The following is a 21,452-nucleotide window of genomic DNA, read 5'->3' as shown; positions in this document are numbered from 1 at the left end:
CATCCACCTGAGAGAGCAAATAGAGCTTAAATTTAATATCAAGCAAATTTCAGTACCTCTGACAACACACCACTTCAGTGTTACCACTCTGGGTTTTGGTCTCAGGTACTGAATGTTAATTTACAATGTTCTAACTTGGAATTCAACTGTCTGAGCCACAAATGGCAAGACCAATATTCTGACAGCAGTATTTAATCCTCTGTAAAAATCCCTGCTTTATATTCATGAAGAATAATTTTGAAGCTGTGTATTGAATGATCTCTGTTGCTTAACTTGACAGAGTATATGATCACCATGTACGATACCAAGACACGTGAAATGTACTGGAATGCAACATACTATGACTACTCTGCTCCTTTATGCAATGAAAATACAGACTATAGTAAGTTTTACATTTTTAATTCTAAATTTGAGAACTCACTTTTTCATGAGCTCGATGCCAACTAAAATTTATTGAATGCCATAATATGAGTCCCCTTCCTAAATTAAATTTTGACCTCTCGTTTGCAGAAGTTATTTATGCTAGTTGTTTTATTTATGCTTTTCACAGAGATGGCTCATTTTGCATCAAATGGCGATGGTTTGGTGGTGACTGTAGACAGAGCATCAGGTGATGTCCTTTGGATGCAGAATTATGGATCTCCTGTGGTAGGAATGTTCATTTGGCAACAAGACAGCCTTCACCAGATACCTCACCTCAATGTTGCCATGGAAACATTGCGATACCTCACCTTTAACTCTCAGGACATCCGGATGATAAAATGGAACTACCAGTTTGCAAAAGAGCCATCCACTACAAAGACCCAATTGGTGTAAGTGCTACTTTCCAAATCCCAATTTTAACACTCTATTGGAATATATCCAAGCTTATATTGCCTATATATGAGCTTCTCCATAACTTTATAGACTAATTGAAACAGGTTTTACTCGAGACCTAGACACTTCAATGCCATACTCTACAAGATTGCTCTAGAGTACATCCTGATACCTGAGTGTAGTGATGTACCATAGACTGCTGACCACCTCACATCCTGAATGTGGACCTTGTAGCCATCAGCTAAATCACCGAGCTTGGAAAGTTGTTCAGTACACTTACAATGCTTCTTAATAAAATATCATTGCACTTTGGAGTTTCGCTCTACACACTTCTGGCAACTACACCTATCATTCAAGCATTACAAAGAAATGCTTATATCTGTGCTTATGCTTATTACAGTTTACCTTTTATACGCAGCCAGTTCCATTAACTAAAGTCATCCTTTTTGCCTTTTGTACAAGAAAGTATTCAGGTGGTTATATATTTTCCCAATGGTTAAACATGCTTTGCTTTTTTATTTCCTCATTGCAGTCCCACACTTTATGTTGGGAAACATGCATCTGCCTTCTATGCCTCAACATCACTCGTCCATGAAGGAGTTGCTGTAGTGGTAAGTTCACAACTCTAAGAGCGTTACCATAATTAAAGTAACTGATATGGATTAGCAGCATGGTTGGGAACCGGACAGTCTCTGTAAAATGAGCAAGTGCTATCTGAACAATCTGTTGATTTTTGTAAGGATTGGGACAAAGTACTTCCCTCGTCTTTTATTGATTTTCTCATCTTTAGAAAATGCTGCATGAGAGTTTGTTTTAATCTAAAAAAAGGATACAGAACATACTGCCTTTTCCGTAGCCTCGTGGAATCCCCATGTCAGTGGTCGTACATGTCAGTGGTCCCACAACTGATGATGTCACTGTGCAAGAGCAAGGCGCTTGTGAAAGAACTCCAAGCACTCGAGTCAAATATCCCCCGGGGAGTATTCTTGCATCTGGTAACGTCGAGAACCAATGGCTGATCATAGGTGCGTAAATAACCTCCCAGCTGTTGTAATGAGTAGGCAACACGTGATCTTTGGCCAGAGTGTGTATTAGTTAAAAAGCAAAGTGATGTCCAACTCCACTAACTTTCAGCTGTAATACACAGATTCTTATACAACACCTGTTTCAATGCTCAATGAGTTCCCAGCTCTAATGGAGCTACATGGAAGGCAGTGAGCAGATGTGAATTAATAAACTTTAAAACAGGCAAGTTGCAAAAGTGTCAGTGTAGGCGTTGAAACTTCTAATATGGAATTTGAAACAGAGTTCTTTGGCCCAAAAATATTAAGTAGCTACAATTATCTCTCTTGTCTTCAATACATTTTATTATAGGCTACCATTAAAATAGCAACTAATGCAATTTCATTAAAATGGTTTGACTCCTTTTAAGTATTAGAATCAAAACAGTCTTTAGAGTTTCCAGTTTTGGAGTAGAGGTGTTTTGGATGATTTGACATCTCCCTATTATAATTGGATTATGGTATCTTTGTATTTGGAACAAAATGTAAATGTAATTACACTCTTTGAAGCTAAATTTAAAGCACATTATACATTCATATAGTAGTAAACAAATTGCTGAAAAGGCACTCTGAATTGCTGTTGAAATGCAGTAATTGCAGTTGGATACAGAATAATCATGAACTATTTGGTGCAGTTTCTATTCCTGTAAGTGGATGAATAATCATACCGTTCCATGTGGAATGTGCCAAATGTCAGATAGTAGTGAGGGGGTGGTAGCTTGAGGCTATGATATGCAGCTCTCATTTCAAGATTCAAGATTGTTTAATGTCATTTCCAGTACACGTGTAAAGGAAAATGGAATAATTGTTAGTCTAGATTTGTTGCAGCACAAAAAAAACAGCAAGATAAAGAACACACTAATAAAAGACACAATAAATCTACATAAGATTGCTTATCTACATTTATAGTATGTACATAAAGTGACTGTTAGTTACAGGAGTGCCTGTACATAAGGTGACTCTGACAGGAAATGATAAAGTAGTATTAGAGTGGTGGATTAGTGGGTGGAGGTGCTGATTGGCCTTACTGTTTGGGGAAAGTAATTGTTGTTGAGTCTGATCATTCTGGCGTGGATGCTACGTAGCCACCTCCGTGATGGGAGGGGGACAAACAGTCCATGAGCAGGGTAGTGTGTTCCTCCCTGATATTGCTAAACATTTTCCGGCACCTTTCTGTATATATGTCCTTGATAGTGGGTAGACTTTACTTAAAACCTTACTTATTCATTAAGCTTGTAAAAAATCTCACTAAAAATATATCAATCCATTTTGTGTATGTTGTTTCCAGGTCATCATGAACTCCCCCCAGTTGCACACACTACGATCCTGAGGACATTTCCAGAACCCGTGAAGAAAAATAACGAGGCTGTCATCACAACAAAGACCAACACCAGAACTATTGATGAAGTATGTTGTAAATAGTTCATTTCTGTCTTTTGCTGATTCATACCTTGCCCTTTGGTCCTTCACTCTGAACTATCAATGTTAAAATGTCTGAGGTACTTTAAAAACAAAACCTGTGGGTGCTGGAAATCTGTAATAAAAACAGAAGATGCTAGAAATATTCAGGAGGTTTGCCATTGTCTGTGGAAAGAAAAAATGCCGGCCCTTTACCCAGCGCATTTCTAGAATTAGGATTAGTGTAAATGAGTGCCGGAGAGTTGGAAGAAGAAACCAAAACAGCCAGTGAACCAGGGGCATCTTATGGAGAATCTCCACACAGGGTTGAACCTGAGTTGCTGGAGCTGCAAAGAAGCAGCTCTACTAAAGTTACCCCCCCCCCCACTTTCCCTGTTGAGTGTTTCCAGCGTTTACTGTTTTATTCGAGTCACAATATAACTGATTCAAATCAAGGCACAAGAGAAACGCTGGAATAATTCTGTTCCTACACTGACTTAGATACTCTGAAGACCAGGCCATTACAAGAGTTTCTTCACCTGTCGTGACTTGCTACTGCTTGATGCTCTGCGTTGGGCATTCCCAGTGATTCTTAAAAACAATGCTTGGAATCCATAATCTCTTCTAAATAAAAAGAGAATTAATATAGACTACAGCATGGAAACATGCCTTTCAGCCTGATTTCTCCATGCCAACCAAGATGCCTATCTATACTAATCCCATTTTCCTGCATTTGGTCCACTTCCCTTTTAACCCCACATACCTGTGCACTTGTCCAAATGTTTTTTTTAAATGTAATGTCCCTGTTTTTCCACTTCCTCTGGAATTTTACAGCCATCCGTGGAAAATCTTGCCCCTCAGTTCCCTTTTCAGTCTTTCACCTCTCATCTTAAACTTGTGCTATCTAGTGTTAGACTCTTCTGCTCTGTGGAAAAGGCACTGGCTATCTGCCTAACTACGCCCCTCATAATTTTATAAAACTCTGGAGGTTAGAATGGAAAATATGGAATACATTCCTTTTATCAACTGATATAAAACTTTTATACCTGAAGTGACAGATTGCTTCAATTTTAATAATCAAAATTGTAAAATACACATGAAAAGTAAATTACACATGATCTCTGATAGGTTGAAAAATATCAGGTAATTGTGCCTCATAGCAGGCAAAACCACAAATCATTTATTGAAAGGTATTTAGTTATGTAGCAGCATTGCATATTTCATTTGTAAACCAAAATATTTGATATTCTGTTAAGTTTATGTCGCAGAATAACCAGATGCAATCAAAAGATTTTGTTGAAAATTATCGGATAGACAATGAAGTGAAGCAAGAGGCTACAACAGAGACTGTGCCTGAATTTGGAAACCAGGATATTCTGACTGCAGTCATACTTGGTTTACTAGTAGGATGCTGGGTGGTGTTTCTAATCATGTATCCAAAGGTAAGTGATATTTTCAAAACAATTATGTCATGCACCAGTAATCTAGTGTTAAAGTAGTTCCCAGTTTATTCTCCTTTATTCTTCTTATAATGACATGAGGTTTCTTTTTTTAATAACAGGTGTAATTGTGATCTTATTCTCTTCGTCTCCCTGCTCTCAACATTATGTTATGGTGATATCTAGCTCTCCTCCAACCACCCCACCCCAACCCCCAGCTCCCCTTCTATATTTTCTGTCGAACTTTCTCCCGCCCAGCTTCCATCAACCTGATGCTACAGTGATCCCAGTTCACCTCTGTTAGCCTAATGCTACTCTGATTGTCTACCCTTTTAACCCTTCCTGTCCATTAATTGTTAGGTAATGTCACAATGGTCCCAAATTCTCTTCCATAAACCTAATCGTACCCCCAACTCTTTAAATTGAAGCTTTGTATCATGATCCTCCAATTGATATACACTGATCTGATGTTAAACTGATGCCAAGCTGCTTATCATTAAGCTGATTTTATAGTGATTCACAGCTCTTGGCCATTAACCTAATGGTATAGAGATTCCTTTGCCCCCAACCTCCACCTCAGTAAGTTAACATTGTTTACACCAGTGATAATGCCTTCTTCATTTAGTCTGGTGGAATGCGAGAAAGATGGTGCTTGGAATCCATTTAAGGCAGGTATTGGCTCAGTAATCAATCAGCCTATATTATCCTGTAATATTATGAAGGATCCCTTACCTGCTCTGAAGCTTCCTCTCTCTCCTTTCTGTTATAGAAGATGCATCGGCAGCAGAAATTACAACAGGAGCAACTGGAACAACACCTGGAGGAGAAGTTTCAGCTGCTTCAGCAGCAACCACCGCGCTCTGCTGACCAGATCAAGTTGGACTCTCCAGAACTCTCCAGTGAGGTATCTCAAACCTCCCTAAAAGAAGCCCAGGGACCCAGCCCACCAAGTCATGACAGCAGTACCCAATCCTCAGAGCAACCTCCTGGCTACAGTTTATTCAATGGTACTGTCTGTTATGATGAAATAGTGGCTGGTTAGTATTGAGATTATCTATGTCACTTCTGCAAATTTGTTATTTTTCCAGAACAAACATCCTACTTTCTAGTCAGTCAAGCAATCATTGACTATACTCAGCTAAAGGAGGAGCTGAGAAGGACATAATTACAATCTAACTCTGCATGTTGAGACACATGCAAAGCATGAATGTCCACACCTAGTAGTAAATGAGCTGTCTGTGACACACTGTGCCTAGTTCACAAAGAACAAGAACAGTCCAACTGTTACTTCCATGTTTCTCCTTGGATGACATTGATAAGCATTACAGGAGGTCAGTTCCAAGTGGGGGTAACAAGATAACAAAGAGGAAGAAATTAAGTTGGAACATTTTCATTAACTAACGTCTGGAAGGTGGTGAACTTATGACACTAAGAATAAGAGATAGCAGGAAAGAGTAGAATAGGTAGTCCATTTGTTACTAGTTTCTTAACCATTATTTTGACCTACCCTTTCATTTCCAACAAATTACATTAAGGTTATACCTGTACAACCTTAGTGTACTACCTCACCAAGCTTGCAATGTTCCGTTGTGGAAGACTGGATGGATAGGCTAAATAAACGTAATCAAATATCTGTGTATTGCCTTTGGACCCTTAAATAAGAAAGAATATACTGGCATTAGAGACAGTCCAAAAGAAATCACTGGGGCTAATTCCTGGGATGAAAGGTTGTATTGTCACAAGCAGCTAAAGAAATTAGATCTTTATTCTTTGGAGTTTAGAAGAATGAGTGGATATCTTATTGAAACATTTAAGATCACAAGAGGCAAGTCTGCAGCCTGTAATTTCCCTTCTAAGGATGGTTTTTGAATTGACCAAACAACCTGGCACTTTTGTGCTCTCCTGGCCAATTCAGCGAACTAGACTCTGAAGAGTACCTATGCGGCCAGGGTGGCCATCGCTGGGGGTGGACACTGCGTGGAGGCCTAATGGCAGAAGATGAACCCATGGTCAGCTCCATTACTCCACGCTGATTAAAGCATCAGGCAAAAGTAAAATTATCAAAGACAAGAACAGAAAATGAACAGGTGTTCAGCAATGTCTGACTGTGTTTGGCTAGTTTCCCTCTCTTCTCACTACTACTGTTGGGTGATAGGTACAAGAGTCTTGGGTCCCACGCCCCCAAGATTGGGAGCAGTTGTTACCCTGACAGGCTTCACTCACCTCAGTGCTGAATGGGTTTCGTGACTGTGACTCACTTTTGCGGACTCTGTGGTTAATGTTCTCTGTGTTAATTATTTTTTATTGTTTGCAAGATTTGACTTTTTTTGCATGTTGGGTATTTGACTGCCTTTGTAGTGTGGGTGTTTTTAATGGGCTCCATTGTGTTTCTTTTTTTTGTGGCTGCCTGCAAGGAGACAAATCTCAAGGTTGTAAACAGTATAAATATTTTGGTAATAAATGTACTTTGACATTTGAACTTTTAAAAGGTACAAGCTGAGATGTTACCATTAATGGGAAATTTTGAAAGAGGAACATAGTTACAATATTATTTAAACATAGTCATTTAAAACGGAGGTACATAGGAACTTCTCACGGATGGTGGTAAATCTCAGCAGCTCTCTTCTCTGGAGGGTTGCTTGGAAGCTGGATCACTAGGACATTTGAAAAGGAAGTGGATACATTTTTGAAACATCATGGAATTAAAGACTATGGGGAACTGGCACAGAAGAGATGAGACCTGGGACAGATCAGCCCTGAAGGCTTGAAGGACTAGGTTCTTACTCCTGCTCTAACTTCCTTATTTTCTTTTATCATCAGGAGAGCGCTCTTCAGGTGCTCACAGCTAAAGGTATTTTTTCCCCAAATGCATCGCAGCTTTTTTTGCAGAATGATTTCAGCCCAGACTGGGACAATTTGGCCCATTTGTAACAGCTCTTTGTAGGAGCAGCCAACCTTGTCCCACTCCTCCATCCTCTCTGGGTAGTCCTGTAAATATTTTCCATTAAGTAATTACCTCTTTTGAATCTTCCTACAGTACTACATTTGGCAGTCCATTTCAGACCCTTTCTGCGAGCATGAAAATAATCTGAGAATTGTAGTAATTTTGCTGGTCACAAGCATTTTGTGTCCCCTAATTTTAGACTTGTCCACCAATGGGAACAGTTTCTTTCCATCTCCTTTGTCTAAACCCAACCTGATTTTAAACATCTTTACCAGTTCCTCTCCCAAATTCCACTGTTTCAAGCAAGTCCACCCCTGCTTCTCCAGTCTGTTCACTAAAGTAAAAGCCCTCATCTTTGGGCTCATTTTAATAATTCCAATCAAAACCATCTCAGAAACCTTTACATCTTTCATAAAATGTAATACTCAGACATTCACACCATATTATAGTTATTGCCAAACTAGTGTTTTATGATGTTTCAACATGACTTCCTTGTTCTTGTACTTAGTGCTACTACTTAGAAAGCCCAGGATCATGTGTACTTTTTAACAATTTTTCCAACCTGTCATTTTGAATAAACTTCAGCTTTTCATATGTTTTGTCCCTCACCATAAGTCTCCAGCTTCATTTCATTCTTGCTAGTGCATTACTCCTGTTAACTATCATTCTTTGTGCATTAAGTTCACAGCTAATGAGAGTGTCCGAACTATTTCTATTGTGATTTGATTTATTTTGTTCATCTAGCTAATTTCCCATTGACAAACACTACAGTGGTTTTCACTATCACCCAGGGAGAAACCTGGCAGCAATAGTAAAATTAGGCACAATGTATAACAGGCAGCCCATTTGCTAGAACAACACAACCAACACACATCTCTTTCCAGTAAGATGGCACATGTTCAGACACAGCGGCCTCTCGGGGGCCAACCAAAGGTGTTCTTTTCTTTATTAAATGTGTTCTTTATGATCATAAGACTATACTAGACTCCAAGAACTATGGATACAGCAGGTCTGCCGCATCAGTGAACTGCTCATTGTTCGGAGTAGCCGGCTGGGGTGTTGTAGGAACCAGCCAGCGGGTCGGTGAAGGAGTTGGCTGGTGAGTTGGACAAAGAGGAGTCGGCTGGCGTGTCAGTGATGAAGAAGCTGGCTGGCGGGCTGGAGAAGGAGAAGCTGGCTGACGTGCCGGAGAAGGAGCTGGCTGGCAGGTTGAAGGAGCCCAATTAGGTTCGGAGGAGGTGACCTGGGTGCAGACCATATTGCTGCCTGCTACTTGAAGGCATCAAAGTTGGTGTGCAAAAGTGTTGCGCAGTGTAACCATGGGTGATTGTCTTGGACATTTCTCTTCCAATCGCAAGACCCTGTTGGACATTTATAATGTAAGATGCTGCAGGCCTGTTTCCCTTGTTTGGTAGTGAGGCAGATGGCGAGGCAGCAGTGTAACCTTGATTGTAGCAAGGAGCAGGCCTCAAGCTGCAGACTTGACTGCTGCTGTAATCCAGGTGAGGAGATGCCAGAGCAGTGTAGCAGGATATCTGTGCTGAGTTGGGGGCTGGCCTTTCCTGTCAGTGCTGCCATCCAGTGTCTGATTGGTGGAATTACAAGCTGGATTGCCAGAACTGTGTCATAAATTTGCTGGACGTTGCTCAGGGTCTTGGACTATATATGTGTTTTCTTACATGACTATGGGTTTCTTTTCTCACTATTTTGAATGTGCTGTGCATGTTTTGCACCTTGGCCCCAGAGGCATGCTGTCTTTTTCAGCTGTATCCATGTATAGTTGAATGAAAGTTAGATTAGATTTGATTTGAAAATGCTTGAGGAACTCAGCAGGTCAGGCAGCATCTATGGAGAGGAGTAAAGCGTCAATATTTTGGGCTGAGACCCTTGGGTAGTCATGCAGTGACTGCATATTGATGTGGCAGAGTTACATTAAATTCCTTCTTAATTCCTCTTTGTTTTGGCTGAGAATAGTAGGTGCTTGATTGACTGTTTAGAGTGTATTTCTTGCATGAAACTAATGAAGTTAGTGAGTTAACTGAGCAGCCATGCTCTTGGGGTTTTTAAAACGATGCATTCTGCATCTTTTTTCTAAAATATACCTCTAATTACTAAAGAACTTCTTGCTGGTTCACGGTTCATTTTCCCATCATGTTTCCTTCCACCTCACTTTGATCAATTTCTAATTACTTAAAGATGAATAAGTTTTTTCAAAATTTTATTTACCAAGCTGATTATAATACCCATTTTAAAAGAAGTCAAGTTGTTCCCCTGTCCTGCTCACAGACTCCATACTTAAATGAGGAGCCCAGATCTTGATAATGAGTTAAGAATAGATTGAATGTTATTCTGTTTTTTCGTCTTCTGTTTGTAATTCTGCTAATGTTTATGATGTTAATGGTGTCTTATCCACCCATTCAGATGCTGGAACCAACTTGGTTACAATAGGAAAGATTTCCTTCAATCCAAAAGATGTACTAGGTCATGGAGCCGGGGGAACATTTGTATTTCGGTAAGGCAAGGAGAGTTATATTATAAACTATGATAATATATAATTTTATCTATTATCTGCAAAGAAAGCATCACAGCTGCTTTTGAAAACATAACCCTTCCTGTCTGTGTCAAACTGCACCCAATACTCCAAGTAATCCCATTGTCAAGTTTGCCAATAACATGATGAGACAGCCTACAGAGAGGAGTTAGAAGAGTTCAAGGTCAAGGTCAAGAGCTCAAGCCAGGCAAATTACCTGTTCCTCAATATCAATAAGACAAAGGAGATGGTTATCGACTTCAGAACTCACACCACTCACGCCCCTCTTTACATCGGCAGCACAGCAGTGGAAACTGCAAACAGTTTCAAACTCCTGGGAGAGCACACTCACACAACCTTTCATGGTCCCGGAGCACATCCTATACAATCAAGAAAACTCACCAGCATCTCTTGTTTCTGAGGAGGCTGAAGAGAGCTGGACTGTGCACAATCTTCTACAGATGAGCAGTAGAGAGCTTCCTAACATGTTGCATCACCGCAGTGGACAGGAAGGCTCTACAATGGGTAGACCATAAAATATAGGAGCAGAGTTAGGCCATTTGGCCCATTGAGTCACGACTGATCCTTTAAACTGCCCAATGCATCACCAGTATCAAGGACATATATATATAGAAAGATGCAGAAAGGTGGTATCCTTCATGATATCTTCCATATATACAGAAAGCTAGTGATATCATGAAGGATACCACCCGCCCTGCTCATGGACTATTTGTCCCACTCCCCATCGGGGAGGAGACTGCAGAGCATCCATGGCAGGACCACCAGATTCAAAAACAGTTATTTTCTCCAAGCAGTAAGGCTGATCAACACCTCCACCCACTAACCCACGCCACCACCACTTCCTTTCAGCCACGTTATGTACAAACACCTATCGTTTCCTGTCGGCCATCTTATGTGCAGACTGTCCTGTGCCTAGTGTCACTTTATATACATACAATGAATCTGTGAATATAAGCTATCTTATTTATTGTGTTATTCTAAGTTATTGTGTTCTTTATTTATTGTGGGGTTTTTTTGTTCTGCATCTAATCCAGAGTAACAATTATTTCGTTCTTCCGTATATTAACGTTCTGGAAGTGACATTAAACAACCTTGAATCATGAAGCGCAACCCAAACACTCCTTGCTGCACCTCCTTGCAGATAGTTAAATAAAAGACATTGATGGAGGGTAGGGAGGGAACATAAGAAGTGAGGAGGTCTTTCCACTGCTTGGGTCTGTTCCACCTATCAATTCAATAATGATTGCCACTCAATATCCATTCGTGACTCTTGGTACTATATCCATAACAAAGAATTAACAAAGAATTGCTTCTCTTTTTAATCTGCAATTGAACCCCAGTATTAGCAGCAATTTCCAGAGAGAGTGATCCTCACAACTATTTACACAAAGGAGTGTTCCCTCATATCAGCCTTTCAGTTGTACAGACTATCAGAGAAGTGATGTAATGAAACATTTTTCATTGTTTCTCTGGAGTTTTATTAATGATGAACTTCATTTTTATAAAGTTTTTTTAACCTGTCCATTTTGTATTATATGCACATTGAAGTAACTTACATATATCCTATTCACCACCTAGGGGGACCTTTGATAACCGTAATGTTGCTGTGAAAAGGATTCTCCCTGAATGTTTCAATTTTGCCAACCGTGAAGTTCAGCTCCTTCGGGAATCTGATGAGCATCCTAATGTCATTCGCTATTTCTGTACTGAAAGGGATAAGCAGTTTTATTATATTGCAATCGAGCTGTGTGCAGCTACCCTGCAAGAGGTGAATTGGGGCTTTCTATTTAACAATGTGGTTTTTCACCAATTTTTTTGAAACATATTCTCATTGAAGACTTTAGAGTAACCTGGTCAATGTTTACAAGATGACAAAGAAGGCTGACAGCAATAATCTGGGTAAAATGTGCACATTGTGCACATTCAAATGGGGAAGAGCGTTTAAAGTCTGAAATCAGGTATTAAAGGCAATCATGGGCTTCTTCTTTCACACATAGGCAACAGTGTTATGAACTATATTGTCAGTGGGGAACATCAATGTGCATGGTTTAATAGATTATAGATTAAGGAATAAAGTGAGAACATAGCGAATAGTGATATATTAGGTATAGTCTGTATGTAATCATTGTGTTAGGACGTGAACATGACTTAGAAATTTCTTCAATTAAAAAGAAATGGTAATAATTTGTTACGTTAATAATCTATCACTTGAAGCTATCAAAAATACTTTTCCTCATCTAATATCTTTTAATGTAAGATCATGTAGAAGGCTACGAAATGTGCCAAGGATACAGACAACATGTGATGCCAATACTTTAATTCTGCGAGCATCAAATGTGAAAATGAATCCAAATGAACTTTAAGAACACTCACCTTACACATAAACTTGAATGTAATGTCTATTTGTTGCATAACCTACCAGGTAGATGAGATTAGTGAGAGGGGGTTTTATATATATATATATATATAATATTTTCTACAAACGTTTGTATAATGCGACAGTGTAAAAGATCTTGATACCTTTACCTAGCCTGAGGAAAAATTATTCAGCAATGTAGAAGGAGTTTTGTAGCGGAGTATAATCTCTGGGAACATTTGATAAACATATTCTCTGAAGCGAATATGTTTAATATTTGCCCTGTATTTAATCTTGGGGGTTTCTAGTTCTGGTATTCTATTTCATACCACAATTGCTTATTGATGATAAAACTATTCTTTAGGGGTGTGGATTTAATTTTATATTATGTTAAGTGTGAAACATGTTTTATTAAAGTAAAACAAGAAAAACTGGAAAGCTAAAATATTAGACAGTATTTATGGAGAGAAACAACAGATTTAACATTTCAGATCACTTTAGTTCTGACCCACTGGGTATTTCTGATATTTACAGTACTAATTTCAGATATCCTGTATCTGTTCATATTTTATTTTGCTTTATTATTCAGTATGTGGAAGATTGTAAATTTGACCATGTTAATCTGGATCGAGTCACGGCACTCTTTCAGACCATGTCTGGCCTAGCTCATCTCCATTCCCTTAATATTGGTAAGATCTTTTTATGCTCACTAAAATATATAAAACTATTACAGTGAAAAAAAAATTAACTTATGAAGTGTAGATTGCGTTTTTGTTTATTAGCTACTTGGTCTAATGATGGCTTTGTGGACAAATACAACGATGGGTGGAAGGGCAGGTGGTTTTGAAGAAGCAGGAAGTCTGCAAAAAGATTTATACAGATGAGGAGAGTGGGAAAAGAAGTGGCAGATAGAATACGGTGTAGTGAAGTGTCTGGTCATGCACTTTGGTAGAAGGAATAAAGGCATAGTCTCTGTTCTAAATAGGGAACGAATTCAGAAATCCAAGGTGCCAAGGGATTCCCTAAAGTTAACTTACAGGTTAAGTCCCTGAAGCCAAATACAATGTTAGCATTCATTTTGAGAGGACTAGAATATAAAAGTAAGAATGTGATGCTGAGTCTTCATAAGGCACTGGTCAGACTGCACTTGAAATATGGTGAGCAGTTTTGAGTGCCACGGTAATGTAGCAGTTAGCACAACTCTCTTACAGCTTGGGGTGTCGGAGTTTGGAGTTCAGTTCTAGTGTACTCTGTAAGAAAGTTTGTATGTTCTTCCCGTGTGCGTGTGGGTTTCTTCCTGTGTACCAGTTAGTAGGTTAATTGGTCATTATAAATTGTTATTTGATTAGGTTAAGGTTAAATTGCTGGGTAGCACAGCTCAGAGTGCCAGGAGGTCCTGTTCAGTGCTGTATTTCTAAATCTTAAAAAAAAGTCTAAGAAAGGATGTGCTGACATTGGAGAAGGTCCAGAAGAGATTTGTGAGAATGATCCCGGGAATGAAAGGGTTAATGTATGAGGAGCATTTAATGGGTCTGGGCCTGTTCTTGCTGGAGCTTAAAAGAATGAGGGGGGATCTTATTGAAATACTGAAAGGTCTAGATCAGTGTTTCCCAATCGTTTTTAGCCCAACACCCCCTAATACCTTCATACTTGCCAATGCCCGCCTAAAGCACCTTCATACTTGCCAACACCCTTCTTAGACCACCAGTGTTTAAAAAATGTCTACCATATGCTAACATGAGAAAAATGATACTGCTTTAAATTTTTATTTATCTTTAAACCTAGCTTACACAGTACCTGTGCACTGTACAGCAGCTTCGTTATCAATGTGCTTGATGGATTTTGGCAAGAGTTGAAATATCTAGTTCAAGTTTGACAGCAAAAGCCTTAAGTTTCCATCCGTAACAATGTCCAAGTGGTTTCTGTTTTTTGTGAGTACGTGGTTCACAGCACTGAAGCCTCTTTCAACAAGGTAGGAGGATGGAAGTGCAATGAAGAGCAGTTTGGCTCTTCTCCAGAGACCAGGAAACTTCATATGACAGTGTAGCCACATACCACAAAAGCCAACATTTTTAAAAGCAATTTTTCCTTTTTCAGCATTCTAAATTTCAATAATTTCTTCTTGCAAGTTCTCTTCCTGTTCTTCCACCTTGCAAAGAAATGGATTAATTACCCAGTCCAGAATTTCCAGATCGTTCAAATCCTTGATTCTGAAAATCCTTCTTCAGTGACTGCAGGTGTAAGCAGTACTCTTGCAAATCATTGTCTGTGAAAGAGAGTGCGATACTTTCCATGCAGTGAAATTGTGAGAACATTCTTCTCCCAATGTTTTGCTTATACATTTCCTATTTTCCAATAAAAGCAAACACTGCATTTTTTGACTGGATTAAATTGAAATTCTCACCCTGCAGTTTCCTATTTAGAATGTACATTTTATCATACCAATTGGCTAGGTATGCCACATCTCCATGTAGAAGTTCAATCTTGTTTCCTTAGCTCTTGTTGACTTTGAGCAAAAATTCAACCGCCGTGTCGAAAAGATCAAAGAAACATTTTAAGCAGCAGCCTTTTGACAGCCAACACACTTCAATGTGAAGAAGCAAGCATTCAAACTCTTCATCGTTCTTGGCATAACTGGCGAAATATTCTGCTATTTAATGAATGAGCTTTAATTTTGTTGATAACAGATATTACAAGAGTCATGCTTGAAAAAAGTCGCTGGCTGAGGTTTTTGGCTGTGAGATGTTGACAATGAATTACACAATGGATTGCAAACAAACTTGGAATTTCTTTTGTAAATCCCATTACACCAGCATGGTGACTTGTCATATATGATACTCCATCTGCTGCACAAGAAATCATATTCTTAATCAGAATACTTTTGAGCTCCTCGTAAATTGATTTTCCATTGATATTTGTCTTTATCTTGTTACAAAAGAGAATCTGTTCATGAACTTTTCCATTTTTGATAAACTCTGCATATGCTATTAGCAATGCCTCATTCAGTTGTATCACAAATTCTGTTTTTTGTAGCTCTGTGCATAGTTGATACTCAACGTCTTCACTCATTTTGTCAATACCATGAGCTACACAGTTATTACTCAGAGGAATTGATTATAAAATACTGGTGTCCATCTTGAGAACAATGGTGAGCACTTCTGTACAATAGGCATTATTAACCTTTCACCAATTGTATGAGATTTTCCACACTTTGCTATTATTTTGGAAATGTTATAAGAAGCAACGAGGCCACTATCCAGGTCATTTTTAGCTTTCTTGGCAAATGACTGGAATGTGCAAAGCTTTTCAAATGCTTCTTTCATCTTCTGAAGCTGAGTAATACCATAAGTAGCCTTTTCAGTGTGTCTTTTACAGAAGTATTCCTGCAATCTTGATGATTTCGGGACTTCATTAGACAGTACAGTATTACAAATAAGACACATGGGGCATTGCTTATCCAACAGGAACAGAATAAAATCATACTACAGGTATGTTACATTGTATTGACGCACTTTCTGTAGATTCTGGTTCTTAGCAGGATTAGAATTCAAGGCTTCACCTCCTTCAGACTTGTAGAGATTGCACCTTACGTATTTATCCATCATTAACAGGGCTAAATTAAAATAAAAAATTAACACAAACTGGAAATGTCTATCTGATGTTGATGATGGCAGCGAATTGAAACAGATGGAATGATGTTTGCGGCACACAAAGGAGCAGCGAGGCAAAGGTGAAGACGATCACAACAGTGAAAATTACATTGACACGGATTCAGATTTGAACCTGAATTTTAGTTGGAATAGAACTGGTGTTCAGTAGGCTACCTTTATACTATTCCAGTTAGCACAATTGACCAATCACGTAAGGTCTCATAATTATCGTGCCATTGTTAAGGTGTCGCCTACTGCCCCCAACCCTGTCTCCAAAGAATCTTGAATTCTCCCCGACGACTTCTGTTTCCTTAACTTAGGACTCTCAACTTCCCCCCCATTGGGAATCACTGGTCTAAATAGAGTGGACATGGAGAGGATGTTTCCTGTAGTGGAGGAGTCTAGGACCAGAGGGCACGGCTTCAGAATACACGGACATCCCTTTAGAACAGAGATGAGGAGGATTTTTTTTTGCCAGAGGGTGGTGAGTCTGTGGAATTCATTGCCAGGGACAGCTGTGGAGGCTTAGTCATTGGATATATTTAAAGTGGAGGTTGATAGGTTTTTGATTAGTAAGGGTGTCAAAGGTTACTAGGAGAAGGTGGGAGAGTGGGCTTGAGAGGGATTATAAATCAGCCTCTCCTTGCCTCTTAATATTTGAAAGGCAAGTTATTATGTAAAGTCACAGGTTGCTAGCAAATCTAATCTATATTATTTCTGTGAATCTGGGTTCTAGTCCATCGTGACTTGAAACCACGCAACATCCTCATCTCCCTGCCAAACTCTCATGGAAATGTAAGGGCAGTGCTCTCGGATTTTGGCCTGTGTAAGAAACTGTCTGCTGGACATCACAGTTTCAGCCTACACTCTGGTATACCTGGAACAGAGGGCTGGATTGCACCTGAGGTTTTACAAGAGGATCCTAAAGACAAGCCTGTAAGTTTTCATATTCAGTCAAACACATTGATTTTAGCAGATCCGTATTACATGGGTATAAATGAAGTCAGGGCATTAATCTGCATTAATCAACAAATCGTCAACAATTGGGTGCAATCTCATATGGACCCTGTAAAATCATTTAGATTCCATCCATAAAATTTGTCTTTCCTCCGAATCATGCTGACTAATCTGTACTATATCTTCTATGTTCTGACCTACGTAACTGATTTTTCAGATGTCAATTTATTGAAGTGTGGAGGTTCAACATGTAGGTGTAAAATTTGCTGGGAAGTCTCTGTCTTTGGTCCGCCATTCTGTATTGAATGTGGCATCGAATGCTGAATGTTCAATTGAGACAAAAATCTTGAGAACTATGAGTAGGAGGCTACGCATCAGACTACCACTAGGAATCAGGACAGGTGTACAAGGCTGACATTGATGGATGGACAGAACTGCGCCTTACAGCTCCAGCAGCCCTGACTTGATCCTGACCTCCAAGGCTAACTGTGTAATTTATGGGTTTCTTCCAGGTACTTCAGTTTGTTCCCACATCCCAAAGATGAGCTGGTTGGTGGGTTAATAGGGGTGGCACGACAGCATAGTGGCTAGCATATAACACCTTTCAGTGCCGGTGATCACTGTTCAATTCCCGCCGCTGCTTGTAAGGAGTTTGTAAATTCTTCCGGTGATCACATGGGTTTCCTCCCACATTCTGAAATATATGGATTACTAGGTTCTGAGCATCCTATGTTGGCACAGCAGCACGGTGACACTTACGGGCTACCTCCAGTACATCCTCAGACAGCATTAGTCATTGATGCAAAAGACGCATTTCACTGTATGTTTTGATGTATATATGACAAATAAAGCTATTCTTTAATAGACCTTTAATCTTTACTGCCAATTGCTTTTCATGCATTGGTGAGTTCTAGAATCTAGGGGGGTGTCGGAGCGAATGTGGGGAAGATAAAATGGGATCAGTGTAAATGTGTGTTTGATGGATTTTTCGGATTGGCTGAAGGGCCTGTGTCTGTGTTACTGACATCAAGTTCCAGGACAGGTGAACAGGATGGGTAAGCTTGACTGACACCAGGACTCAGGACAGCTGAACAGGCCTAACATCACTAACAAAGAACTCACAATGGGTAAGCAGGACATATAAGCAGTGATAGCATCAAAATTCAAGACAAGCACAGTAGGACAGTGAGTCGAAATTTTCTTCATAGCTCATTATTTTGGGGATTATATTTGTCCATATCTAGTCACTAAGTATACAAACTGCTTGTAACTATTTCAGTCTTTCTAATGAAGGTACTCCCTCAAAAAGAGGTGAATGTTTTGGAAACAATTCAGCGGAAGTTTACTAAACTATTATCTGCAATAGGTGATGGTGAGGGAAGTTTGGACAAGCTAGGTTTGTAACTGCTGGAGTATGAAGTGAAAGAGGGAATTGTTTGAAACATACAAGATCCTGAGAAATATTTGCAAGGTTGGAGACCTAGGTTCTACCATTCCTCTTAAAGAAGGACATAGGACTAGCAGTCACTGTTTAAAAATAAAGGGTTGTCCATTTAGTAACAAAGATGAGGTGATTTTTTTTTCTCTCAGAAGGTCACCTTTAGAACTAGCTTTCATCAGAGGGTAGGGAATAGACTACCTTTGCAGGTAGAGGTAGAGAGGTTCTTACTAAACGATGGAGCAGGATTAAAGGGCTAAGTGGCCTATTCCTGTGATTAATTGTGTGCTGTGGGTAGGGAGTTTCTGGATTTTGACTCGGTGACAATAAAGACTGGTGATATGTTTCCAAGTTGGGATGGCATGTGACTTGCATTTGATAGTATTCCGATGTGCTACCTGGTGATGAGTTTGTGGAATTGGGAGATCCTGCACAAGAGGCCTACGCTAGGAAATACGCTGCCTTGTACAAATGCTGGTACTGGAGGGATTGAATGGGGTAGCAATCAAACTTGTCCTATAAGGTGTCAAACTTCTTGAGTGTTTTTGGGAGTTCATTCATCCAAGCAAGTGGGAATTTCTCTTTGTGTTCCTGTCATTTTGATGTGGTAACAGAGAGGCCCAGCCACTGACCTACTCTTATAGTCACTCCATTTGAATTTACGTCCCCAAAAATATTAATGTGAGGGACTGACGATGAATGCCCTCTTTATTTAGAATCAGTCAGTGATCTGGGACATCAGGAGACGTAGAGGCAGGCAGATGGCGGAAGATCAGGCTGACCGAAAGCACTAAAAGGGCAGACTGAGAAGTTCAACCATGGGAGACTGGGGGGAGAATCTGAAAGACTTTAAAGCAACAAGAGAATAGGATGAGGAATCTAGTTACAATCTATATAATTGGCTTAGAACATGGGCATGAGTTTATTGTATGCTGATAATATAAAGATAGGTGGCAATGTAAGTTGTGAGGAGAATGCTAAGAATCTGCGAGGGATATACAGTAAGTGAGGGAAAAAATACAATATACACTCAGTGGCCACATTATTAGGTATACCTATACAACTGCTCATTAATGTAAATATCTAATCAGCCAATTGTATGGCACCAATTCAATGCATAAAAACATGTAGGCATGGTCAAGAAGATCAGTTGTTCAGACCAAACATCAAAATGGGGAAGAAATGTAATCATAGTCATAGTCATACTTTATTGATCCCAGGGGGAAACTGGTTTTCGTTACAGTTGCACCATAAATAATAAATAGTAATAGAACCATAAATAGTTAAATAGTAATATGTAAATTATGCCAGTAAATTATGAAATAAGTCCAGGACCAGCCTATCGGCACAGAGTGTCTGACCCTCCAAGGGAGGAGTTGTAAAGTTTGATGGCCACAGGCAGGAATGACTTCCTATGACGCTCTGTGCTGCATCTCGGTGGAATGAGTCTTTGGCTGAATGTACTCCTGTGCCCAACCAGTACATTATGTAGTGGATGGGAGACATTGTCCAAGATGGCATGCAACTTAGACAGCATCCTCTTTTCAGACACCACCTTGAGAGAGTCCAGTTCCATCCCCACAACATCACTGGCCTTACGAATAAGTTTGTTGATTCTGTTGGTGTCTGCTACCCTCAGCCTGCTGCCCCAGCACACAACAGCAAACATGATAGCACTGGCCGCCACAGACTGGTAGAACATCCTCAGCATCTTCCGGCAGATGTTAAAGGACCTCAGTCTCCCCAGGAAGTAGAGACGGCTCTGACCCTTCTTGTAGACAGCCTCAGTGTTCTTTGTGACTAAGTGACTTTGACTATGGAAAGATTGTTAGTGCCAGATGGGGTGGTTTGAGTATCTCAGAAACTGCTGTTTTCCTGAGCTTTGCATGCAGAACAGTCTTCAGAATTTACAAAGAATGGTGAGAAAAAAAGCTTCCAGTGAGCGGCAGTTCTGTGGGCAAAAATGCCTTGTGAATGAGAGAGGTCAGAAGAGAATGTCCAAACTGGTTCAAGCTGCCAGAAAGATGGCAGTAGCTCAGCGTTACCATAGTGATGTGCAGAAGAGCATCACTGAACATACAACATGTCGAAGTGGATGGGCTACAGCAGCAAAAGACTGCAAACATACGCTCAGTGGCCACTTTATTAGGTACAGGAGTGTATAGTGTTTAATAATGGGAAGTGTGAGGTTTATACATTTTGGCAAGAAGAATAGAAACGTGGAGAGTCCATCAAGTTCCTGTCTCATTACTGTACTCCAGTAGTTACAAATCTAGTCTGTCCAAACTTTCCTCATGTGACAACCCACCCATTTCAGGCATTAATTTAATAAACCTCCTCTGAACTACTTCCAATAAATTAATCTCTTAAATGATTTAAATCTATTAAATGTTCAAAGGGATCTGGATGTATTTGCACTAGAAATATAGAAAATTAATAAAAAGTACTACAGATCATTAAGAAGGCAAATGGAATATGTCTTTCTTACAAAGCAGATGATATACAAAAGTCAGTCAGTCTTCTCACCACTGTACAGGAGTAATGTTTTGGATTCCTTAGATAAGGATTTCCTTGCCTTGAAGGTGATTTGTCAAAAACAAAACATCATCTGATTGGTTCCTGGGATGAGAGATTTGCACTTTGAAGCAAGATGGAGAAGAATAGGCCAGTACTTGAGAAGAATGAGGGGCGATGCCGTTGAAGGATTCTGACAGGACTTGACAGGTTTAACGAAAATCGTTTAAAATTCGTCCAGTGTTTTTTATTTCAGAAAGGGGTATTTGAAAATGTATTTGTAAACAAAGGTTATTATGCTGTATGCTGTTAACGGTCACAAGAAATC

General features: G+C 39.6%; 1 protein-coding gene across 1 annotated transcript in view; it reads left to right on the top strand.

Moving 5' to 3' along the window:
- Positions 1–21,452, top strand: part of LOC134352263 (serine/threonine-protein kinase/endoribonuclease IRE1-like) — a 93,739-nt gene that overhangs the window by 49,184 nt on the left and 23,103 nt on the right. Inside the window, exons 7-17 of the mRNA XM_063059554.1 lie at positions 281–382; positions 551–812; positions 1,349–1,427; positions 1,673–1,841; positions 3,166–3,284; positions 4,532–4,717; positions 5,484–5,751; positions 10,080–10,170; positions 11,788–11,977; positions 13,155–13,254; positions 16,952–17,151. Of these exons, the coding sequence (XP_062915624.1) occupies positions 281–382; positions 551–812; positions 1,349–1,427; positions 1,673–1,841; positions 3,166–3,284; positions 4,532–4,717; positions 5,484–5,751; positions 10,080–10,170; positions 11,788–11,977; positions 13,155–13,254; positions 16,952–17,151 (1,766 nt within the window). The remainder of the gene's footprint in view (positions 1–280; positions 383–550; positions 813–1,348; positions 1,428–1,672; positions 1,842–3,165; positions 3,285–4,531; positions 4,718–5,483; positions 5,752–10,079; positions 10,171–11,787; positions 11,978–13,154; positions 13,255–16,951; positions 17,152–21,452) is intronic.

This window comes from Mobula hypostoma, chromosome 9 (genome assembly GCF_963921235.1).
Source record: "Mobula hypostoma chromosome 9, sMobHyp1.1, whole genome shotgun sequence".
Taxonomy (NCBI): Eukaryota; Metazoa; Chordata; class Chondrichthyes; order Myliobatiformes; family Myliobatidae; genus Mobula; species Mobula hypostoma.
The sequence above is the reverse complement of the archived record's forward strand: the minus strand, read 5'-3'. Positions and strand labels throughout refer to the sequence as shown.